This window comes from Thunnus maccoyii, chromosome 4, assembly GCF_910596095.1.
Source record: "Thunnus maccoyii chromosome 4, fThuMac1.1, whole genome shotgun sequence".
In the NCBI taxonomy this organism is placed as follows: Eukaryota; Metazoa; Chordata; class Actinopteri; order Scombriformes; family Scombridae; genus Thunnus; species Thunnus maccoyii.
In genome coordinates, this window is record NC_056536.1 from 13,820,901 (window position 1) to 13,843,189 (window position 22,289).

The 22,289-nt window shown below is 40.6% G+C and overlaps 1 protein-coding gene across 4 annotated transcripts in view; it reads left to right on the forward strand.

Annotated features, from left to right (window-relative positions):
- Positions 1–22,289, forward strand: part of phactr3a (phosphatase and actin regulator 3a) — a 32,472-nt gene that overhangs the window by 8,681 nt on the left and 1,502 nt on the right. For 2 of the 4 annotated variants that reach the window (XM_042407802.1, XM_042407801.1), the window contains 10 exons: positions 10,603–10,767; positions 12,466–12,633; positions 13,374–13,589; positions 14,686–14,914; positions 15,306–15,556; positions 15,991–16,144; positions 20,816–20,871; positions 21,301–21,362; positions 21,567–21,707; positions 22,083–22,159. In XM_042407802.1, coding sequence (XP_042263736.1) covers positions 10,603–10,767; positions 12,466–12,633; positions 13,374–13,589; positions 14,686–14,914; positions 15,306–15,556; positions 15,991–16,144; positions 20,816–20,871; positions 21,301–21,362; positions 21,567–21,707; positions 22,083–22,159 — 1,519 coding nt within the window. The remainder of the gene's footprint in view (positions 1–10,602; positions 10,768–12,465; positions 12,634–13,373; positions 13,590–14,685; positions 14,915–15,305; positions 15,557–15,990; positions 16,145–20,815; positions 20,872–21,300; positions 21,363–21,566; positions 21,708–22,082; positions 22,160–22,289) is intronic. The other 2 variants (XM_042407805.1, XM_042407803.1) reach the window with 2 other exon arrangements.

A 22,289-nucleotide genomic window follows, 5' to 3' on the forward strand; every position in this document is an offset into this window, starting at 1 on the left:
TAGATTAAGGATGGAGTGAGAAAGACGGAGGATGAAGCAGAGGCAGGTAAAACTCATGTATGTATCTAAGGTGTGATGAGGCAGACAGACGTTAAACCACCGCAGAGATGAGGGAAAATGGTATGAGGCCTTCTATAGAGTGGCTTTGTTGGCTTGATAGGCACTTACACTACAGTATTATTGAACAGCTCTGCCAAAGCCTCTCAGGAGATGGTAAATTAAATACATAGCCAGATCAGATAACTGTACTAGAAGGAATACAGTCATAAAAAGGAAATTAATTGAAGCATTTCATTGTGTTGTTGGACTCAGTGTGAGGAAGAAAGAGTGTCTAGTGTTCAAAATATCTCTGTTCGTCACTTATTCACTATTCCCTACATAATAAACACTCAATAGTTACTCTATTCTATATCTATATATATATATGTTAGTGCTTTTTTTTTTCATAAGGAGTAGTTGGTACATAGCATTGACCAAAGCCACGTGTATGTTAGTTTTCAACACCTGTCCATAATAAGCTGCTACACAAATAGACACAGCTGCACAAAGAAACTCAAAACAACACAGAATGCAAAAATACACTGAACACACTGTAAAAAAAAAATAAAACAATGAACAGCACCTGATCACAACTACACATCGAAAAGCTCTTTAAAGACAGTTTCAACTTGAATCTAAAATTATGCCATTTGTGATTTCATTCACTGGTAAAGAGCCAGGCTGCGACTAATGATTATATTCATCATTGATTAATCTACCAATTATTTCCTCAATTAATTGATTAATCGTTTTGTCTTTAAAATGTCAGAAAATTGTGAAAAAACGTCTGTTAAAATTTCAAACAGACCAAGGTAATGTATTCATATTGTTAGTTTCAATCAGCCAACAGTCCACAATCCAAAGATATTCAGTTTACTATCATATATGACAAAGAAAAGTTTGGGGGATCAGTATAATACAGTATATGAAACTCCTTACTTATTAACTATTTTAATAATCAGTTAATTGTCTCCGTTATTTATCATGCAAAATGCCAACATTCTCTGGTTCCAGCTTCTCCAATGTGAGGGAATGAAATATCTGTGAGTTTTGGACTGTGGGCTGACTGAAACGAGTAATTTGGAGACGTCACCTTGCGCTCTGGGAACTTGTGATGGAATTTTTTGTTTCTTACTATTTTGTTTTACACTCATGGACTAAACAATGGAGAAAATAATCAGCACTCTAAATGATAATAGTTAATAGAAAAATAGTTCCCTACATGGTGAATACCAATGGATATTGAGCAGTAGCGATTACAGACACAACCTTCTATTTTTGTTCCAATGAGAGTTTTTGAGGGCTCTACATAGTGGTTCATTTTTACATGAAGAAACAACCAAAATAAAACGGTGGAAAGGAAATGTAGTGCACCAAGGTGCAAATGTGGGGTGATTTTGGCTTCAGTCAGAATTATAGCAGAGTGAGTTTCAGCACCATGGACAGCACCAGCCTTTGCATTGCAGCAGGCTGCTGAACCGAGCAGAGCCGTGTTCTGTGTGCTGATAAGTCTGTCCCAGATCACAGATGCCTCGACTCAGCCGGGCTCTTGATCTGCTGGGAAAGAGGCCGGGCAAAGCTCTTTTTTTGTGTACCAATGACACATTAATGAAGGAAGCACAATGTGCCGATCCAGGCACAAATCCCATTTAATTTAATCATCCCATACATCCATGTAAGCCAAAAGCTCCAATCCAATCCCATTAAAACTGCTATTAGAACTGTGGCCAAGCCTTTAGTACAGAATTTGTGGTCATTATTGATGAGTTAGTGGCCTCTAGCAATTTCTTCATCAACACTGCTTCATCGTATGGCCCAAACCTGTTTGACTACCAGACAATGTCTTTTTCATCACAGCAGCATCTCTCTGGCACAGGGGGACTGCAGGGAACTTTGTGTGGTCATACAAGGGAATGTGTTTCGTAACTGGGCAAACTCTTTTGTGGACAGTTTTTTTGTCAGTCCCAGACAGCTTTCACAACAGATTTTGCTGTAGGACTGACTCATTTTGGCTTCAATTTATGCGCTTGTGTCCAATCAGGGTCGCAAATCCAGCTGCCTCGCAAGGTAAGACGGTGACAGACGGTGATAGACAGATGGTTCATCCAGTCACCTACCTACCTAGTATTTTTTTAAAATGCACGCCCTTTTCCAAACAGTTTCCATGGACGACTTCTCAGATGGTTCTGTGTAACAAACCATCTGCTGTGTCAGGTTAATGTCCTCAGTATGTCTTGCATGATATGCATGACATGGCTATTGACATGGTTATTACACGCCATAATGACAAATACGACCATGCATGTAATGTCTTTTCCTGTTAAAGTATATCCATATATCCATGACAAATGAAGTTACTGGACAGTTAGCCCACAGACTCGTGTATGTATGTATTTGGTGTCACAAAATGAGCTGATGGCCACTGTTCATCCTGGCTGAGTTTGATCTATTTGATATCCAGCACATGGAATAAATGCAGCTTTTTGGACAGTAACATGGTGAAAAATGTCATGCTATTTTTAACTCAGTTGTGTGTAGCAGCTCCCTGTTCTAGTTGAAGCAACTGCTTGGGCTCTTACATCAAAATGTTTTAATAGGCCCAAACCATCCCACGCTTGCTGCACACTTGAGGGAATCCAAATATGAGTGGCATCTTGGTTGTGGGAACTTGTTTGGAGATTACAGTGCTAACAGTTGGGATTTGTACTGTTTCTCTGTGCACCTCCCATTGTCTCTCCTGCCTGGAGACCACAATGTGCTCTCCTCCCTGCAGAGTGGGGGGGACCCAGTGGAACTGAGCTATCGGCTTCTGTATTAAGTGTAGACTCAAAAACATGTACTCAAACACTCATGTGCTCGCACACTTTGTGGGTTGCAGGGAGTATTTACACATGCTCTATCGCTCCCTCTCCCTCTCCTCTCATGCACACACTTAGCATGCTTAATATAAATTTTTCAGGCATTGACCTAAATCAGTGGAAATAACAGGAATAAATTACACACCATTGCTCACTCACCTGACTCCACTACTGGAAACTATAACTAGCCTCGCTGACTGAAAACACCCACGCCCCATTGTAAACCCCCAGATAACTCACCTGTACGTAAAACTGGTGCCAGCAGGTTCCAGTCGAAGCCATGATGGCTCACATTTACATGTATTGCCATCTCAAGGAATTAAAAAAGACTGAGTAAGTAGGAGTTCAGGATATTGCTCAAGGCTGTGTTTAAAACTGTTTATGGACACATAGGCTTTTGCAGGATTGAAGCTGTGACCTTTTGTTGCAGGGATGTATTTCTAAACAAGGCCACCAGCCACTTTTTAGTCAGCAGAGTCTAAAAGTGTAATTTTATAATTAACCATCTCTGTGCAGAGGTAAAGCTTTTGCAAGCAGCACTTTTGAAAGATATAAAAGGAGCTGAATGAGTCAATATGAATCTTGCAGTTTGTTAGACTAATGTGATGCACTGAAGGGTGAACCAAGACTTCCATTACCTGATTGAAGTAAGCTTTTTGGTGGAATAGGATGAGATTTCTTATAATGGGAACGTAGCCCAAAACTTATCTGTGGACTGGAAGTCTTCTTGGACACATTCAGGGTCTTCTTCTTCTTCTTCTTTTGGTGATTAATGGGAGAGAATGGAGTGACATTTTTCTGAGGTTCGCCCTATTGTGTGGGTGACAGGAAAAGCACTTTTAGCAGGAACATTTTCGGCCCACTGGGTGGATGTGATACCTGCAGTGAGGCTTTCACAGTTGGTCAAAGATAGCCTGTCTTTTTTAGGGTGAAATGCAGAGACGTGTCTGTGTGTGTGTGTAAATGTGTCATATGTGAATGTGTTTGTGTGTGTGTGTAAGAATCACCATCTATATTTTATATAGTACTGTAAACAGTAGTAACCTTTTTCAAAAGTAATGCTCAATTATTGTCCAGGCCACAATAATCTAAAAACATTTGAAGAGTGTAAATCTTCACCAGTGTTGGGCAAATCTCTTGATAGTTTGAAGATATTGAGTTCTAAAGTTTCAGCATTGTTTGAGTTAAATGGAGATGGCTTTTTTTTTTGTTATAGCTATTTGAACATATCAACAAGTTGTATCAAAAATAAAAGAAAGCCAATATGACTTGAGAGGAATATGCATGTCAGGACTAATGTAAAAAAAAAATCAAATCAGTGCCATTTTAGTTGTCTTCTTTTCTTTTATATTACACTAAATTGCTTGTGTGATTATTTACACACTCAAATTAAATTTCAGCTTTTGTGTGCCACTAAAGTTGTGGGATTTGTTAGATGCAGATTTAGAAAATAATGGTCACAAAACAAAACAAACCAAAGATGAGATATTCTTAGTATGAGTCAAGCTCCAAAAACTCTTTCAAACTTCACACAGACAGTTTGTAACAAAGGCTTTCCATTAAAGAACGATCATCTCCAAGCCAAACCCATATTAGCCCGATGACATCACATGGGGCACTTTTTTCAGACTTGGTGAAGCTCCCTCTAGAACCAAAGAAAATTTTATATAACTTTTTCCACAGGCTGAGTAGTGCTGACTTTGAGTAAAGCGATGGTGATGTGTAAAATCAGATGAATGCCCCTTTTAATATTAAAGACTTAATATGCGCTCGCTAATGACCGACTAATTCAGTTTTGACAAAACAGTCATAAAGAACCTTCTAGTGATCACCACCAAAATCCAATCAGTTTGTTCTTGCCACAACCCAATCTGTCCACAAAAGTTTATAAAAATCCAAACTGACGAGTGAAAACAGAGCAGTCTGTCATACGAAGCTGAGAATGAACTAGATTCTTGTTGATGCTGCAGCAAGGCTTACACGTGAAGCCACCCACTAGTCCTCATTCTTAACACCAACATATGGTAGCAAACAAGGGCCTCAGGCATTTCCTATTGGCTGCTGGCCTCACTGACATCATTTCACTCTCTTGATGCCAGTCGCCCACACGCTGGAGTTTCACACTTGGGCTGTAATCACTTTGATGATCTAGAGGCTTGACCTTTGCAGACTCATGTAGCCTTACACCTGTTTTCCCAGAAATCAGTTTTCTTCCCAAACAAGTTACAGTATACATCATTCATGTTAGGATGAGTCATCTCAGCACATATCTAAGGAACACAGATGGCTTAGGTTTGTTCAGGACAGAACTGATTTATTAAGTTTAATAGCAGCTCAGTAGGGTACAAAATGTTTTTTTTTTCCTTTAAAGTAATAATTTAATTCAGGATATATTGTTAGATGAGAATGTTGTGCTCTAGAGTGGGCCTTCATTTGAGAAAAGAGCTTTTTTCCACTCCCAATGAACTATATTGTTATATGAGAAATGGAAATGGACAAACATGAAAAATGAGAAAAACAAGGACATGACCTCAGTGTGTCAGTGCCAGTTATGGTGAATTGTTATAAATTAATTTCATAATGAAAATGTCCTGAAGAGAAGAATTAATAGTAATTTTATTATTTATGTATTGTTGAAGCAGTTTGATGGAATGAATATTGGTAATTGGATATGCAAATCTGTGAATAGGGTAAAATTTCAAATGACAAAATAAATCTCATAAGAAGAAAGAAAGTGTTATAAAGCAAGGCTTTCAAATATGATAAATGTCCATGTTGAGTGGACTTTGTTCTTTTTTAGAGCCTGAATAGAGTTATTTTGTGAATATGTTCATTATTCTCTCAGCCTTTCCTTTAATAAATCCCTCTATAGCTTGCCACTGACATTCCTGATCTCAGCCTTTCTTTCTCATTTGTACTCTTCCTTTTACGTTGCTTCGGCCCTTCTGCTCTTCGCTCTCTTGCTGCTAGTCGTTAGCTGCGTGCCCTGACTGTGGCCGGGCCCCTGAGGCAGCGGGGCTACAGACAGATGGCAGCACAGTTGTAAAGCCAGGGGGGTAAAGCGAAGAGGTTAGCTGGCGTGGCAACGGGTAAGGAGGTGGTCCATTCAAGGGCACATTGTCAGTTGCCTGGGTTGAAGGAACAAGGTGGCTGGAGCGAGGAACCAAGGCTCTGTGGGGCCTGCAGAGAAGGGTTGGCAGCCTTATATTATAGCTGCGATGATTATTATTAGACCCGGGTTTGGTTTGGAGGTTCTTGCAGCAGGTACAATATAGTAACTAACGCTGTGCCTGAAATCACATCCTCATTCCCTCGCTCACTACACTCTGTATAGTATACACCTAGTAGTTTACTCTGTAGAGAGCAGTAAATTCAGATTTCGGACACCTATTAATCATTGTCATTTTGTGTCATAATTGATTAGTGTAGTGTCCAACAACTGTAATTTCCCAACTATAAAATGTGATGCATTTCATTGTAGGATTGTTTTCATGTTAGACACTACACCCTATAATGCCCTCAAGTTATATTACCAAAAAAAGCATGTAAATGTTGTGCACTATATAGAAGATAGGTAGTGATTTCGGACACAGCCTAACTGCCGTGCTTTGAGCTAAAGCTAACTCTAGCACAGCAACATGCTAATGTTTAGCAGGTACAATGTTTGAATGTTTAGCAGGTATAATGTCTACCATGTTCACTATCTTAGTTTCGCAAATTAGCATGCTAACATTAATTAGCACTAAATACACTGTACAGTTGAGGCTGATGCGAATGTTGAATGTCGTTATTTGGTCATAACCCAAAGTTGTTGTTTTTTTTTCTTTTGATTTGATGATGGCATCAGGAGATGACCAAAGCCATTAAGATTCATCACCCGGGAAACATGAATGCCTGTTAAAAAAAAATTCAGGGCAATCCATTTAATGGTTGTTGAGATATTTTAATCTGACCCAAACTAGTTGACCGACTGACCGACAGACATCCTCGGAGTCAATGCACTAGCAGGGCAAAATAAATGAAACTATGATTAACTGATTTGGATAATTTCTTTAAATTGTCTGAGTCAGCTACTAGGTTGACAAAATCCACAACATTACCATGCGAGTGCACCTGGCTGCATTCACTTTAAGCTGAAAATGTACTGTAACTTGAAGGACAAATGGTATTTTCTTACTCACTTGACAGTCCTCTAAGGCCTTTTCAGCATTGATATTCCAGCGATCTGAATGCTGATTGTGTTTGAGAGGTTTAAACATCTGCTCGTAAAAATAAGATGTTACATGATAAACACTTGTTTCATGTATTTGTAATGCAGTCAAATGGTGCCAACTAGGTTAATAGTGGAGTGCTGTCTTATTCAGATTTATGTTTTAATACTACAGAGAGCTTTAAAAACACAAACCCACTCATTTGATCGGTCTAGCAGGTGATTCAGCAAAGCAAGGCTTTGCCTCATACAACCTCTCTGCATTTGATATTATCCCTCTGCTCAGTGTGATTTGCTAAATCTGAAAAAGGTCACAAACAGATTCAGAGTTGTATTCATTGCTGACTCACATTCTTTGCCTTTGTGGATGTCAGTGTCACCACAGAGCAACAGAGACTCCAAAAAATGTGGGTGTTTGGCGCTTCATTGTTGACAAAGCTCTTTTTCAAGAGTTACCTTTGATTTTTAGACTTCCTATATTTTAATAGAAGAACATATTCCAGTTGCTTAGCTCACCTTAGGCACTTGTGAGGCAGGGTGTGCTCAATGTGTACATGTGGGGAGAGATCTAATGCTCTTGAATGTGCTGACAAGCTGGTTAAGTGGGGTGTGGTCCCTGGTGGCACACAAACGCGCTCTGTTTTAGTTTTCTTGCCAAGTCACATTATCATATTGCCTACTGTATTCCAATCTTAAATCATTTTTGAGTTCATACTGCACTAATGCAGTATAGAGTGTAGCATTTGGAGCTTATATTTGCTTGTATTCTTGAGGTTGTTTGTGAATAATATTATGTTTTCTGTTGAGAATTTTATCTTGTATCCCGTGTAAAGCCGTGATGCCATGGCCTGATTGGAATTAGAGTGTGCACAGGCTTGTGTGTTAAAGGGGGACTACTGGCTTACAGCAAGCGGACTATTGGTCCACTGCATGAGCATGACACATGGATTCAATAAATCCTATTTGCACTAGCATATTAATTAGAATTGCATATCATCGCCACATGGTGCATGTAGTCCATTCATGTTTATCTGACACACATTTCGATGCTTCCTCATCCAGCGGATAAAAGAAATCTCCCTGTGCGTGCATGTGTTTTCACCTAATTCCTGTGCTCTACCCAGACTACTGTCATTTTCTGTGAACAACCACCCTTCTATGAAAAATGAAGAGTTACTTGATATGCATTATAAATAGCTGCTCCGTGATTGGGCGAGCCTAGATTCTCCTGCAAGCTCTTCCGTATAGCAACAGCCCCCTCCCATCTCTCCTTTTTCGCCTCTTCTCCCTGGAATCCCCTTTCTGTCCCCCCCACACCCCTACTCCCCAATCTCCTTCCCTCTTTCAAAATGCAGACAGATCTCATTCTCCATGTGGCTTCACCCCCTACCCACAATGCACTGGGTGCTGCCACTGGCTTTAGATGTGGCAGTATCTGTGAAGGGGGCTCCTCTCTTCTCCTATCTTCTCTCCTCCCCTCCTCTAAGCGACAGACTGACTCGCTCCTCCCGCTGGCTCCCACTGCTGCGGCAGCATCTGGATGTGGTCGCCATGGCAACAGCAGCGGGCCTGACCCCACCTCCTCTCTCCTTCCCTCCTCTCCACACACACTCTCTCCCTCTCTCACACAGACATAACGCCTCTACCCCTCCTGCTCCCCCTCTCCTTCTCTTAAGCTTTTTTTTTTCTCTGAGCGACTGGGTGCGTTTCCTTCAAGCTTGACCTGGATTCTGCATACGGCGCCTAGTCTGCTACGCTGCATGTGTGACAGTAGTGATGATGACACAGTGAGACGGGCGCGCATGGTCAACTGACCTGTTTCCACGAACTTTTAGGGACAAATACCAAACTGGAAATTAACTCTTTACATCTCATCTATTCTCCTTTATTTATTTCTCACCTTCCCTTTCCTCTCCTCCCCCCAATCACTACCACCACCCTCTTTCTACTCCCACCCATGTGCTTCAGGGAAGAAGCAAGGGGCTGCAAAAAAAAAAAAAAAAAGCGTGAAAAGGAGTCAGCTGTACCATCCCTCCTCCATCACTGTACTCCACATCACACCCTAAGCCACTCTGCAACCCCCCTCCTCCCCCTTTCAAACACCAACCCCCCATCACAAATCCTTGCCTCCTCAGCTGAATATTTGAACAAAGATATCAGCCTCCTTAAGGCAGATATGATCCGGTTTTGTCACATTGACGTATGTAGCTCTTAAATACATCACATTCATTGTACATTTCCTCTTCCTTGGCTCGCTGTGTGACTAGATGCGGGTGCACCCGCAGCAATGTGCGCACATGGACCTATAGACCCACACTTTGCTTGATATGAGTCACAGACATCAGCCATTGAAATCCAAGTTTTCTTTGAAGAGAGAAAAGGGCTCTCTGTGCATGGTGCAGGAATGACAGCACAGTAATTTATAGATAAATTAAAATCATGGACTGCACACTTCATAGACTGTTGCATACTTTTCCTTTTGTTTTCATGTCTTTTATCTAAAATAGAATTTATTAGAAAATCAAAAAAAATGATGAATCTCACTTTGTTGTCGTTGTTTTGGGCTTTTATTTTCATTGGATAATTTTTATTGTTTCTGCTTATCATTTGCTAAACCAGTTCAAATATTTTCTGATGTTTATGTATGGTTTGTATTACCTTATGCATATATGATTCCACCACTGTCAGACATAAGCAACATAAACAGACAGACATGAGCGCTGGAATCATCAGAGCTTTTGGGGATGAAATAATAAAACCACACTGTATGCTGCCTGTGTTTCGTTCCTGTTTTGTGACATTATGGAACATATTGCAGCGATATTTGTGCCACCTGAAAACACTGATCAATTAGGAGATATATATCCTGTGAGAACCAGGACAGCGATTATATGCATATGGCAGAGGAGTAGTACATTAGAGAGAAGAAGGCTGACACAATAAATATCAGCCCTGCTTTACCAGGCAGCCTAGTCTGATGCTGTTTCTGGGAAACCAGTGTGAGGCTGGCACACCTGTTGGTCTCTGGGGAAATGCATCTTTTGTAGTCTTATGAGGCTCTCTGTATCTGTGTGCTCTTGTGTTCCCTCCAAATTTGGACCGTGAAAGATATTTATTTTGATACATGACGTATGGCTGGAGGGGAGGGGATTCGCAGGAAAATTACAGCCGTGAGGGAGTGTGCCTTGATCAAATTAGTCTTTCTAATTCAATCTGTTCACAGCACTTGGAGTCCATCATGGTTTATTCAGTAAGGTGAGGATACTAATTGTGCTCTGGTTTCTCTCTCCCTCTCTCTCTCTCTCCTTTCACCTACTTCTGCACATATGTGGTGATTTTCTTTCATCTCTGTATCCTCTCCTGTATACTGCAACACACTCCTTCTCCTCTTTTATGTCCCCACCCCCGCCCACTCTTTCCGTACCTCATTTCATCCTCCCGTAACAACTCTCAACCCTTCTCTGGGCTTCTTCTGCATCTCCACTGTCACTGTAGTAGAGGTGTTGGACCAGCAGAGGGTGCTGAGGACAGGTTGCCTGGTGTCGGGGGTCCACACTCCACCCATTCGCCGCAACAGCAAGCTGGCCACCCTGGGGCGCCTCTTCAAGCCCTGGAAGTGGAGGAAAAAGAAAAATGAGAAGCTCAAGCAGAGTTCCACAGGTACAATGCTGGCTGGGTGGGTGGAGGGTGAATTGATGTTGTAGGGAGACAAAATGATGCAGGCACTCTCACATGCTCCTCATCTCCTCTAATGAATTAGGTTAGGAAGAAATAACGAGAGGGTGTGGGCGAAAAGATGTGACAAGTCATGCTCTAACCGTTTGATGAAGTCAGTCCTCATCAATTTATAATGACACCAGATAAGACTTGAATACATTCTTTGTTGAAATCACTGAGGTGTACAGCATGATATTGTGTAAAAAGGAACAATCACTGCTTGTTGGTTTAATGCTGACACACACTTTGTTGGGTGTTGCTGAAATGAGTGTTATTTGATTCTTACAAGGACTGGGCTCTATGGTTGACATCAGCATCACAACATCAATAAAAAATATTGTGCCAATGTCAAAATGTACCACAATATGGCAAATGCAAACAAAATCACATATTAAAAAAACTAATTATGGTTGAATGCAATGAACTATGTTCTAGTGTTATATGTGATATCAGCCCCAATTTATACCTCTCATATATTACCATTACATTTGAGTCACAGATCTATGAATCTAATTTTCAGAAAAATAAATACATGGCGATCTTTGAAAAACTGCTCTGAAGGTATTTCCAAAATCATCAAAGCTTCTTCTAACCATCTGGATGAATAAATATTCTGTCTGTTGCACGATAAAAAAGATTTTTAGCCAAGTTGCAACTCTGTTTCCTGATCCAAACAAACATGGTAGCAGGAAATTAGATAATTATGTCCTTGCTGTTTTTGTACAACACAAGAAAAAAAAAAGATTATTATCCACTTATTAATTTGGACAACTGAAGACAATATGATCATATTGTCACAATACAATTTCACTGCAAGTTGTTCAACAGTAATAGTGGGATCATCACAGTCACCTTGTGTCTGCTTTTAAAAGCAGTCATAGCAGGTTTATCTACAGTATGTCTTGTCATATCATTTGCTGAACACAAAGCTAAATGTGATCCTCCTGCTGAAAGGGAGGGTGTTATTGAATCAAGGTGATTTAAGGAGTGAATGTCATTGAGCTAAAACACAGTTTGTCACATCAGAGGTCTGCTGCAGTCCATCTCTCCAGTAGCTGCTCTAACTCTAACACACTCTACTCACTTATACACATGATCCCTTGAAGGGTTGCATGCTGATTGGTTGAGCTGTAGACATGGATCTAATTTAACTGTACTCATTTTTTCATGAGCTTATTCTGCCATGACATGATATATATTCACTTAAAAAGATTTGCCAATGCCAAGCATGTCTTTTCATGTTAAAATCACACATTTATTCCTAGAAAACTGTATATTTTTAGTTCTATATAATAGTAGTTATAAATTAACCCTCCAGCCAATAAACAGACTAAAACAAGCCTTTCACTACTTAATTAATGTCATCGTATTGCTTTAAACTGTTTAATCATTCCTATCTGATTTACTGTAACAGGAAATACTTAAAATCAAGAAAGCCAGATTCTCTCAAAATGCTGTTTCATGGTGACTGTATTGAATCATCTGTCTGAAAAGAGAGAAATAGAAGAGATTAAGCAACAGAAAACATAATAGCTTCAAAACTAGAAATTTCTTTTTATAACGGGAGATAATTCACATGTAATTTTGTGTATCCACAATATATAAATCATGACAGCTACACATACTTCTCTCCATTCACAGATGTAGCATTATCCAGCAGTCTTCTGTGCCACGACCCACACTCCCCCACCCAGGGCTGCTGCTCAGATGGTACACTCCTGCTTGGAGGATTCGGGGGACCTTTAAGCCCAAACCTCACCGTCAGCAGCGTAGAATACCTTGGTCCTGAGGAGGAGCACCCCCCTCCAGGTAGGATAATCCTTCACTCTACTCAGAGTCAGCCAATCAATGGTCGTTATGGACCTGCAAAAGTAACAGTTAAGGGAACAATTGATTTGTTATGTGGCAGAGTATTTTTTTGCCTCAGCCTAGCTCTATAGAAGATCAATGTGAGAGTGTATAAGATTGCAATGATCAATTTGATAAAATGCTTGACATCTTATATCAGAGATTTACAAAAATAAAATGTTGGTGTTATGAAATAATGTCATTAGTGCCAGATGTACAATATGTATCATAAGTAAAGGTTTGAATTACATTTGCTCATTTTGCATTTAATTATACACTATTCATAAAGCTATTGCTTTGGCAGATGAAGAGGTGTTTGCTTTTGATTCAATGTCACTATGCATGTGCCATTAGAGGGCAGCAAAGACAATTGAATGACGTTCTTTGCCTTTGCTCTTATCTGCCATAGGTGTGTATAAATACATACAATGAACATATTTAATAGAAATCTGAACAACTGTTGCAAATAATAATAATAATAATGATAATGATAATAATAATAAGTTAAGTCAGTTATAACCTAACTGTAAATGATGCGTAACAACCCTGAACATCCTTGTATGTGGCAGCTGGTGGAAATGTGTTTCCACCAGCTGCCAACCTTTAGCATCCTAATGGTGACATTATATTTCTATTCCTGGTGACAATACTTACCTCATTTACATTTCAAAATGTTTTCCTCTTTTGTTAATGTCCTCCAGTAGCTGCCCCTCTCCAGGATTGTGAACGGGTGGAAGAGAACATACCACTAACAGATGAGGAGGGAGACGAGGAGGTGCACCCTGCGGGTGATTTACCTGAGGGGCTGCAGGATGTAGGAGAGCAGATGGAAGAAAGACCAGAGGAGGAGATTCCTCCAGGAACTTCCCCACCACAAGTACCTCCGAAACTTTTGCCCCAGCTGAGTCCTGGAGATGGTGAGTGCTTTTGTATCCTGTATATATGTATAAATGCGCAGGTGACAAAAAAGACGCCAACCTGATTAATAAGAGGAGGAAAGTAACTAGAGCTGCAACAATTAGTCACTTAATCAATTAGTCGATTGATGGAAAATTAACTGGCAACAATTTTGATAATCAAATAATTGTTTAAGAAATTTTTAAAAGCAAGCTTCCCAGTTGCAGCTTTCCCTTTTTGATTTTTTCTGGTTTACATAATATTCTGTGCTAATGAACCGATTATCTTTGGGTTTTGGACTCAGTCAGACAAAACAAGACATTTGGAAAAGTGACCATAAGTTCTGGGAACATGATGGACATTTTTCACTATTTTCTGACATTTTACAGACCACATAATCGTTTAATCAAGAAAATAATTGGTTAATCTGCAATGAAAATAATCATCAGTTGCAGCCCAGAAGGTAACAAATGCACGTTTCTATACAGGGTATGAGTCGTCACTGAATGGTTTGATGAGTATAAAAATTATATAAATCATATGCTATTGGGATATTTTGAAGTGACAGCTCGTTACACTCGCCACCACAATCATCAAAACTCCAAATGATGGAATGTCTTTTGGAAGAATTAGTTTCAGAGACTTGTAGAGTTTATGCAACAGTGCATTTAAACTGCTCTGGTGGCTCAACACATCACTAATATTGTTTTTTCCTACTGCGCTGACACCACTGCAGGGTCGGCAAAAACAAGAGTTTCAGGGGTTGTTAAGTTACTCTTACATTAACATACATATACTGCAGATGGCAGATTGGAAGCGATTTGCTCTCATTTCTTTGCAAAAAAAGAGTTTGTATTTTTTTCCTGTGTTCATATTTTTTTCTCCAGATGTTCAAATTTCCTCTGATATTACACAGATGTGCAAGTCATGTGGACTGGAGAGTCTTAATTCCCATAAGTAGAATTGTAAATGTGTTTCCTGTCAGCTCAGTATCAGTAAGATAAACTCTATCTAATGTGATCCTGCATATAAAAATACAGATATGTTTATAAAATTAATAAAAATAGATGCTGTTATTCATCCTCCAGTATTTATCTGCTCATCCCTCCCTTTCAGATTCAGGCCCCATGTCGCTCCCCGCTCACCTGCCCAACTCCTACCTCCCCAAGGAACCTCCACCCAGGGCCACAGAAAGCTTGGCTTCAATGACCCTGCCACTGAGAGGGCCCCTGGCCAACCCCTCAGGGTCCCCACATCTAGGCAATATGATGCACCCTCCCATGCCCCCTAGCTGCATTATGGAGGAACTGCAGAGAGCCTTCGCTTCCAAGAACAGGCAGGAGAGGTGAGTCCTCAGGTTGACCCCAAACATGTTTATATAAGCTTCCCCCATCAGACATATTGAGACTATGAAAGCCAAACCTGTCCCCTTTTTCAGTCTGATGTTAAAGCTAATGCTGTTATTGATGAACGGCTTCTATCTCTTTTGACAAGATACAAGTACTGGGTGACTAAAATGACTAAAATGAGGTTTACTGACAAATCAATTATTTGTGGTGTCTTAATAAAAAAATCCCCCTAAATACATGAAGTGTTCTTTTTTGGAAAGACATCATTCAAATATTTTGTACTTAAAATCCAGATGTTTTCCTTAACTCCTCCCACTGCCATAACCTTTACATGACAACAATGACAACATTAAACCTACACTTGCCCTCCTCCATGTGTCTCCTCAGTGTCCATGAAGGGTGTGAGCAGGGCTCACCCCCGCGGCTGTGGTGCTCTGACGGACGGCTCTCTCGCTCTTGCAGCTCTGAGAACCAACACACATCATCTCTGGGAGGTGGATGTGTGGGAGGTGGAGGGTCTGACTGGCCCAAGAAGGAGGCGGAGGAGAACAAGGAGAACGTGCGGCTGGACCAGTGCTTCTCCAACACCTCAGGCCTCCCCACCGACCTGGACGGCTGGAATGAGTCCGTCATCTCTGGTGGGTCAAGAGCTTAAAAGTATGACTCACAGTGCAGTCTGAAGTATTTAGACAATCACCTATATTTTCTTGTTTTGTCTCTGTACTTTCTGTATACTGGATTTAAGATGAAACTTTGACTATGAGGTTAAAGTGCTGGTGTTTGCTTTCAAGTGTTTACATTTAAACTTAATGACCAGTGTAGGAATTGTTGCATTGTCATTGTCTTACTGCTCTTTCCAAAAATGGTAAGGATAGCTTTACTAAACCTGAAAGGACTCTGGGGCAAAAATAAGCTTAGGGCCACTAATGACCCCCTTTTCCTCCACTCAAGTACAAAATACACACAGCCAAAAACAAACAAAGGAAAATGAAGACAAACACTGTGCAAGTCCACAAAAGTTGATGATGACTTTGGGTTTCCAGTGTGTTAATTCATGTATGCATGGTTGCAGGCACACTTCCTCGCAGGCTAAGGAAGGAGCTGCTGGCAGTTAAACTACGAAACAGGCCCAGCAAGCAGGAGTTGGAGGACCGGAATATCTTCCCAGCCAGGAGTGACCAGGAACGCCAAGAAATTCGCCAGCAGATTGAAATGAAACTTGCCAAGTAAGCAATGAAGTCTTTCCTACTTATCTATCAGTGATTTATATGTTGAAACCATTATAAATAACAGTATTAGGATCATGAATTTTGTCTTGTGATAGAAATATAAAATGTTTCAATCAAATCAATGATAACTTCTCTTTGCACTGGCTGAAATATCTTCCAAGCTACTGTACAATCCCTTAATGTCACTCTGCGGTTAAATAATGATTTCAGTGTTATTGATGGTGCACACCTGCCTGGGTAATGCTTTTGCATGGTAAACCTATATGCTTAATTGCTTCAGTTGCATAAAACCCAGCAGTAGGTGGAGGTGAGATAAAAAATCTGAACCATCTAAGCGGATTATCTGATTGTTTTGCATGGATTTGATTTATGTTGTGTAATCTGCCACTGCTCAGAGCAGACTGTTTGGGTGTAATGCTCAAGGCCAATCCTCATCCTGGGAAGCCGCTCTATTATATACGAGCCTTGCACTTAATCATTTTAAGTAACACTGGGAAGACTCCCCATGGGTGGAAAGAGGATATCCAATCAAACTGGTGAGAAGGCCAAATGGAATAAACAGAAATCCTTTGACATGAGAAATGTGTGTGTTCAGCCAATTGCTGGATACTTGTAAAAACAAAGAGCAATCACTTTCACAGTTTCAGGAATGCAACAAGTACAGACAGACGCTGCTTCCAGGAAATCTCTTTGTACAAGACGCACCGCTGATGTTTGTATCTGTGTGCTTCCCTGCTAGGACATTAATAGAACAACTGTTTTTTCTTATACAACTGAGAAACCTAATATACAAAGACTGACAGCAGCCGTCTCGTGTGCGAATATGTCACAAGACACAGGTTCTTTAGCACCAGCATATCAAACAGGGGCATGCCACAGCGTTACATAACCTGCTGTGCAATAACTCACAGCCAAGCACAGAGCGACTCCCACACTTTCTAGAGAAGAAGATCTATCGTCTGTCTCCGAGACAACTAAGAATACCGCCTCCCTGATCTATTCTTGGATTCACTAGGAGAAAATATTTTATTGTTGCTTGAGAAAAGGTGTTCACAAGCAAACAGCTTATGTAAAGGTGAGGATGGAGCACAACTGCGGCTTGCATAAGAGCTAGCAGGGTCAGTGATTTAAGACAGAGGGGTTCCACTTGTAGTACAGCAGGGAGAGAAGCTGTTTGCTATATAAAGATCTAGTTCTAGACAGCATTGGGTTCAATTGATTGATTCTTTTTTGAACCATTTAAATTTCTCTACGAGTACTGAATAAATTAATGATCTCACGAGGATCAACAAGGACTCTTAAGGCAGCCTCATTTATGTGCTTCGTGCTGACTTGGCTGGAAAAAAAACGAAACAGCTCCAGCATTTTGAGAGGCTGTGTAAAATTTATGCACATCTACAAGCCATCTGTTCCAGTTTGCTGCTTTGGTTTGTCTGAATTATTATCACTGCCATAATCTGTAAAGCTTGAGGGTCTAAACAAGTTATCTTATTATTACTTCATCTACAGTATCAAGCATGTGCAAGAAAATGAGTTTTCATCCTACTGTATATGCATAAATTGATGGCATACTGCACCATTTCAGAGGGAAATCCAGGCTAAATATAGCTCCGAATGGTGAAGAGAAGGGCATACTTATTGGAGGTAAAAAGCTCATTTCCACTGGGAATTCACAGTGAATGACAAAACAATCCATCACACACGCCTCTGGATTTCTCCTGTTGACTCCCAGCTTACACTCAGTCGGCTCTCTTCTCCATCCTATCTGCAGCTCACAATGAAAACCTACTGTTACATTTGCTGCAGATCAAGCAGAAAATGCCATCAGGACTTATGGCGGATAATGACACCTTGTCCATCTATTGTGTCAGTGATGGATGACCTTTCTATCTTTAGAGACTCCCTGCCTGGCACTTGTGCTGCAGCCACACTCCACTGTTTCTAATCTTAGCTTCTGACACTGTTTAATAATGCATTTCCCCATGCCCTCCCCTCTCTCCGCAAATGTGTTGTTGGGGAGTTATATCAGCAGAAATAATAGGGGGAGGATGCAGGTGGGGGTTGGCTACTGTACTTGAAAAAGGAAGAAAGCTGGGCATGGCTAATTTTGACTCTTTGTGCGGTTGGCAGCTGAAATGAAAGAAAAGACTGAAAGCCTCTGCCACCCACTCATTGGTTTTTCATTCCTTTGTTTGGATTTTTCATCCCTCCCTTGGCTGGCAGAGTTAGATTTTCTATTCTCACTCATATTATTGCAGAACCTCCTGAGTGACAAATAGAAAGCCTCATGCCAACTGGTGTTTATGCGTCATCATGGTATTCTGGGGACACCTTTCAAAGTCTTTAGTTCCGAAATGACTTAGTACCCGGATGTAGAGCTCGTTGAGTGAGACGCAAATGCAGTGAGTCAGGGTGTTGTCTCATTCAGGGATATTCCCAAATAAACCATCTTTTGTCACCTGAGAGCGGCACAGATTAATAAGGTTTTATGATTCATTTGGCTCACAAAGGATATCTGACTTTGCAACCAAAATAGTATTTAATATCAAGTGTGATATCTGATTTCTTCAGCCTACCGACAAGGACAACAAAAGAAAGTGGTCCGTTTCTAAAAATAGCATCAGATACTCTGTAAAGCACATACAGCTCTGTGCTGTGTGTTAGAGTGAAATCTCCATTAGTGTGTTGCTAGGGAGAAGAGAGAATTTCTGCGGAAGGACTATTGTCTCAAAGATACCAAGTGTTGTTGCTAAGCAACTCGGCGGCCAGGTCAATAATACAGTGGATGGTTGTATTCGCTGGGGCTTTGGAAGTGATTTTCTGTTTCATCTATTTAAAATGTAATACTGGCAGAGCTGTGGGGAACACTTTGTCTCTCCGTTTGTTTTTCGAGCAGTTGTCAAGCAAAAGAGATGTGATGGGCTGATCCACACCTGAGATTTTAAGATAGTAACATTGAAACACGTCTGATTTGATCAAAAACCACTTTAACCAAAAGGGAACCTCACAGAGGAGGTAAACTAAAAAGAACAGAAACAATGGAAGCAGATTTCCTGTTTTTCATTAATATACAATTGCAAATTAGGAAGAAATAGATAAAATTCATGAGTATAAATTATGTATAAAATGCTTAAATTGTTCTAGACTTTCTTGGCGTTTGTGTTCTCTTTATTTCTCAGAAGAGAATTTACAAGGGGAGTCAAACTATTGAATTATTCCTCATGCTGTTCCTGGATGTCTAGTCATGCATGTGTTAATTACCAAAGACTGATTGCTTGCCTGTACTCATTACAATGTACAGTATTGAGCAGAAACTGTGTTTGGGAGGGTTTGAAACAACATACTCTACTGTTAGAAACTGCTTTCATTCCTCTGCCAGCGTTGTTTCATTGATGTAGGAGACACATAGAAAACAAACCTAAGGCAAACATTTATTACATAATGCTTTGTATTGATGTCTTTACTGTTAAGATGGTGGCATCTGTTGCTACACAAATCTGGTTTTAAGTTTGTTCAAGTCCTACTTAGCAGTGTATAGGAGACTAAAATGATTTTATTAGCTATTCAGCGCCTATCTACCCAGTGGTACACACACACACACACACACACACACAAGGCCATAAGGACTTCGTGTGTGTACAGGTCGCAGTATGTGTGACCTAACTTTGATCTTTTTTCAGGACAGAACTATAAAGTGTCCAAGGTTAGTTTGGGTGAGGGGATAAAGAGACTCCAGCTGCGAGGCGGCATTTTGCCCTCTCTATCCCTACCACCTCTGGCGGTGTGCTGTGGGTTGTGCCACATGCTGTCTGGAGCTGAGCTCTGTTGTGCAGCTCACATTTATTATTTATACAAAGTATGAATAGTTCACACACACACACACACACACACACACACACACACACACACACACACACACACAGGGTACTCTGGGAAAACATTGGATTTTGGAGACCTTTCAATTCTTTGATGGTGAGGAAACATAACAGCTTGAAATAAATGTACTAAAAGTGATATGAATGTATATATTTTGTCAACATAGTAAAGAAGAGATTATAAATTGTACAGGTCATACAACAGCATTTTGAATTCATTATTTCATTCCCTTTTTAAAATTGATTCCCCCTCCCTTTAAAAATGTATCTTTTATAAGACTAAAAATAAAATGAACTGGTGCAGCGACGTGAGTAAAATGAGTGTGCCAGTAGCTCAGGAGGTTGGGGATGCCGTGAGTGGGAGCCTATTAGGCTCCGCCTCCTAAACATTATGCATGCAGTAACCAGGGAGACTGGGGCAGTCGCGCCCCAGCAGCCCATCACGACCCACTTCAAAAGCGCCTGTAGTCTGTGGCGGATAGTAGAGGAGGCTGCAGCGGCGGTGCAGAGTAAACGCAATACGGCAGCTGCACTTGAGATGCATCATATTGAACTCGAGAAATAATTTGGTGGAGGATTCTCAAACAGGAGAATTGCGGTTCTTTCACTATTCCAGATGTGGGGAGCGCCTCTGCCGAAGTATCACAGTCGCGGTTTGGATGCGAGATGGAAACATAGGGGATTCCTCTCGAGAACGCGCACAGTGAAGAAACTACAGCCGGTTTAAAGACGATAGGACCGTGACAGTTGAAGTCAAAATGGTTCAAAACGTGGTTTTGGTGTTTCTCCGCAGGAGGCTGAGCCAGAGACCGAATGTGGAGGAGCTGGAGAGTCGAAACATCCTAAAACGTAAGTTAGATTTCTGCAGCCAAACTACCGCCTCTTACCTTGATTACTAATGTTTACAATTTAAAAATACATATACAAAAGCCCTGATCAAAAATACTTAAAACAGGGCAAGATGATGCATTAATGATAGCACAGTGTAGTAACTTTACATTATTCAGGAGCAAAGAGCGCATGAGTGCACATTTCTTCTCTTCACTGTAAACCCTGTTAGAGGAGGGAGGGACTGAATCTGAAAGATTCTCGACATGACAAACTTGTTATAGCCCATCTGCCTCCATTTTTTTTTTAGACATTTATATTAATTTAATTATACAAGGGTAATCAATAGATATGTAGATTTGCAAGAAATAAACATTTAAATGAAAAAATAAAGTACATAAGCTGCTAATAGGGAATGCCTTTCTGACTGGACTGTTTTCTTTTTCCCAGAGAGAAACGACCAGACAGAGCAGGAGGAGAGGAGGGAGATCAAACAGCGGCTAAATAGAAAGGTACAAAACTGTGTGATATTGTCTCTGAAGAATGTGTACCAGCCTTCTTTTGAATAATAGTAATTAAGTGATTTTCCATTTATTTAGAGGGATTTGTTTCTGGTAACTGAAACCAAAACAATATCAATAATACCAGAGGACCATTGTAGGCATGAAGCACATAAAGACTGTCTATAAATGTTTGTCCCATTTCTTGTTTTCCAGCTCAACCAGCGGCCCACAGTAGATGAGCTGCGAGACAGAAAGATTCTGATCCGCTTCAGTGACTATGTCGAGGTGGCCAAAGCTCAGGACTATGACAGGAGAGCAGACAAGCCCTGGACTCGGCTCTCAGCAGCAGACAAGGTGGGTGTTAAGTGAGGAACACAGAAAAGACGAATAATATTTGAAAGAAAAGAAACTTTTTTTTCAAATAGTAGCCACACATGTCAACCATCATGACCTGCCACTAATCATTTGTACTTATCACCAAAACAAGTTCACTATTTAGGCCAGTCTGATAACAGATTTCCCCAATTCTACAGTGTGGCCTATTACTCACCATCACATGTTGCTGTTACAAGCTTATCTCACAAAATCCCCTGTTTGCTTTAGTTTTTTTAGGCTGATTACATTTTCTCTTCCTCCCGTTGTCACTTTGCTGTTCAAAGGTTGCAGCACCCCGATGGCTCAGGATGCACTTAGGGACGCACTAATGCCGCTTTTTTCCCTCCCACACAGGCTGCAATACGAAAAGAGCTGAACGAGTTCAAAAGCACTGAGATGGAAGTACATGCCTCAAGCAAACACCTAACAAGGTCAGTGTACTAAAGTGTTTAGTGTGTGTGTAGTATGTGTTTGGGAATGCATGCGTGGTCTATTCTGGGCTGCGGTGGTCTAAATTTAGCTCTCCTTGCTCATCCAGAGAGCACCGAGGAGCTAAAGATA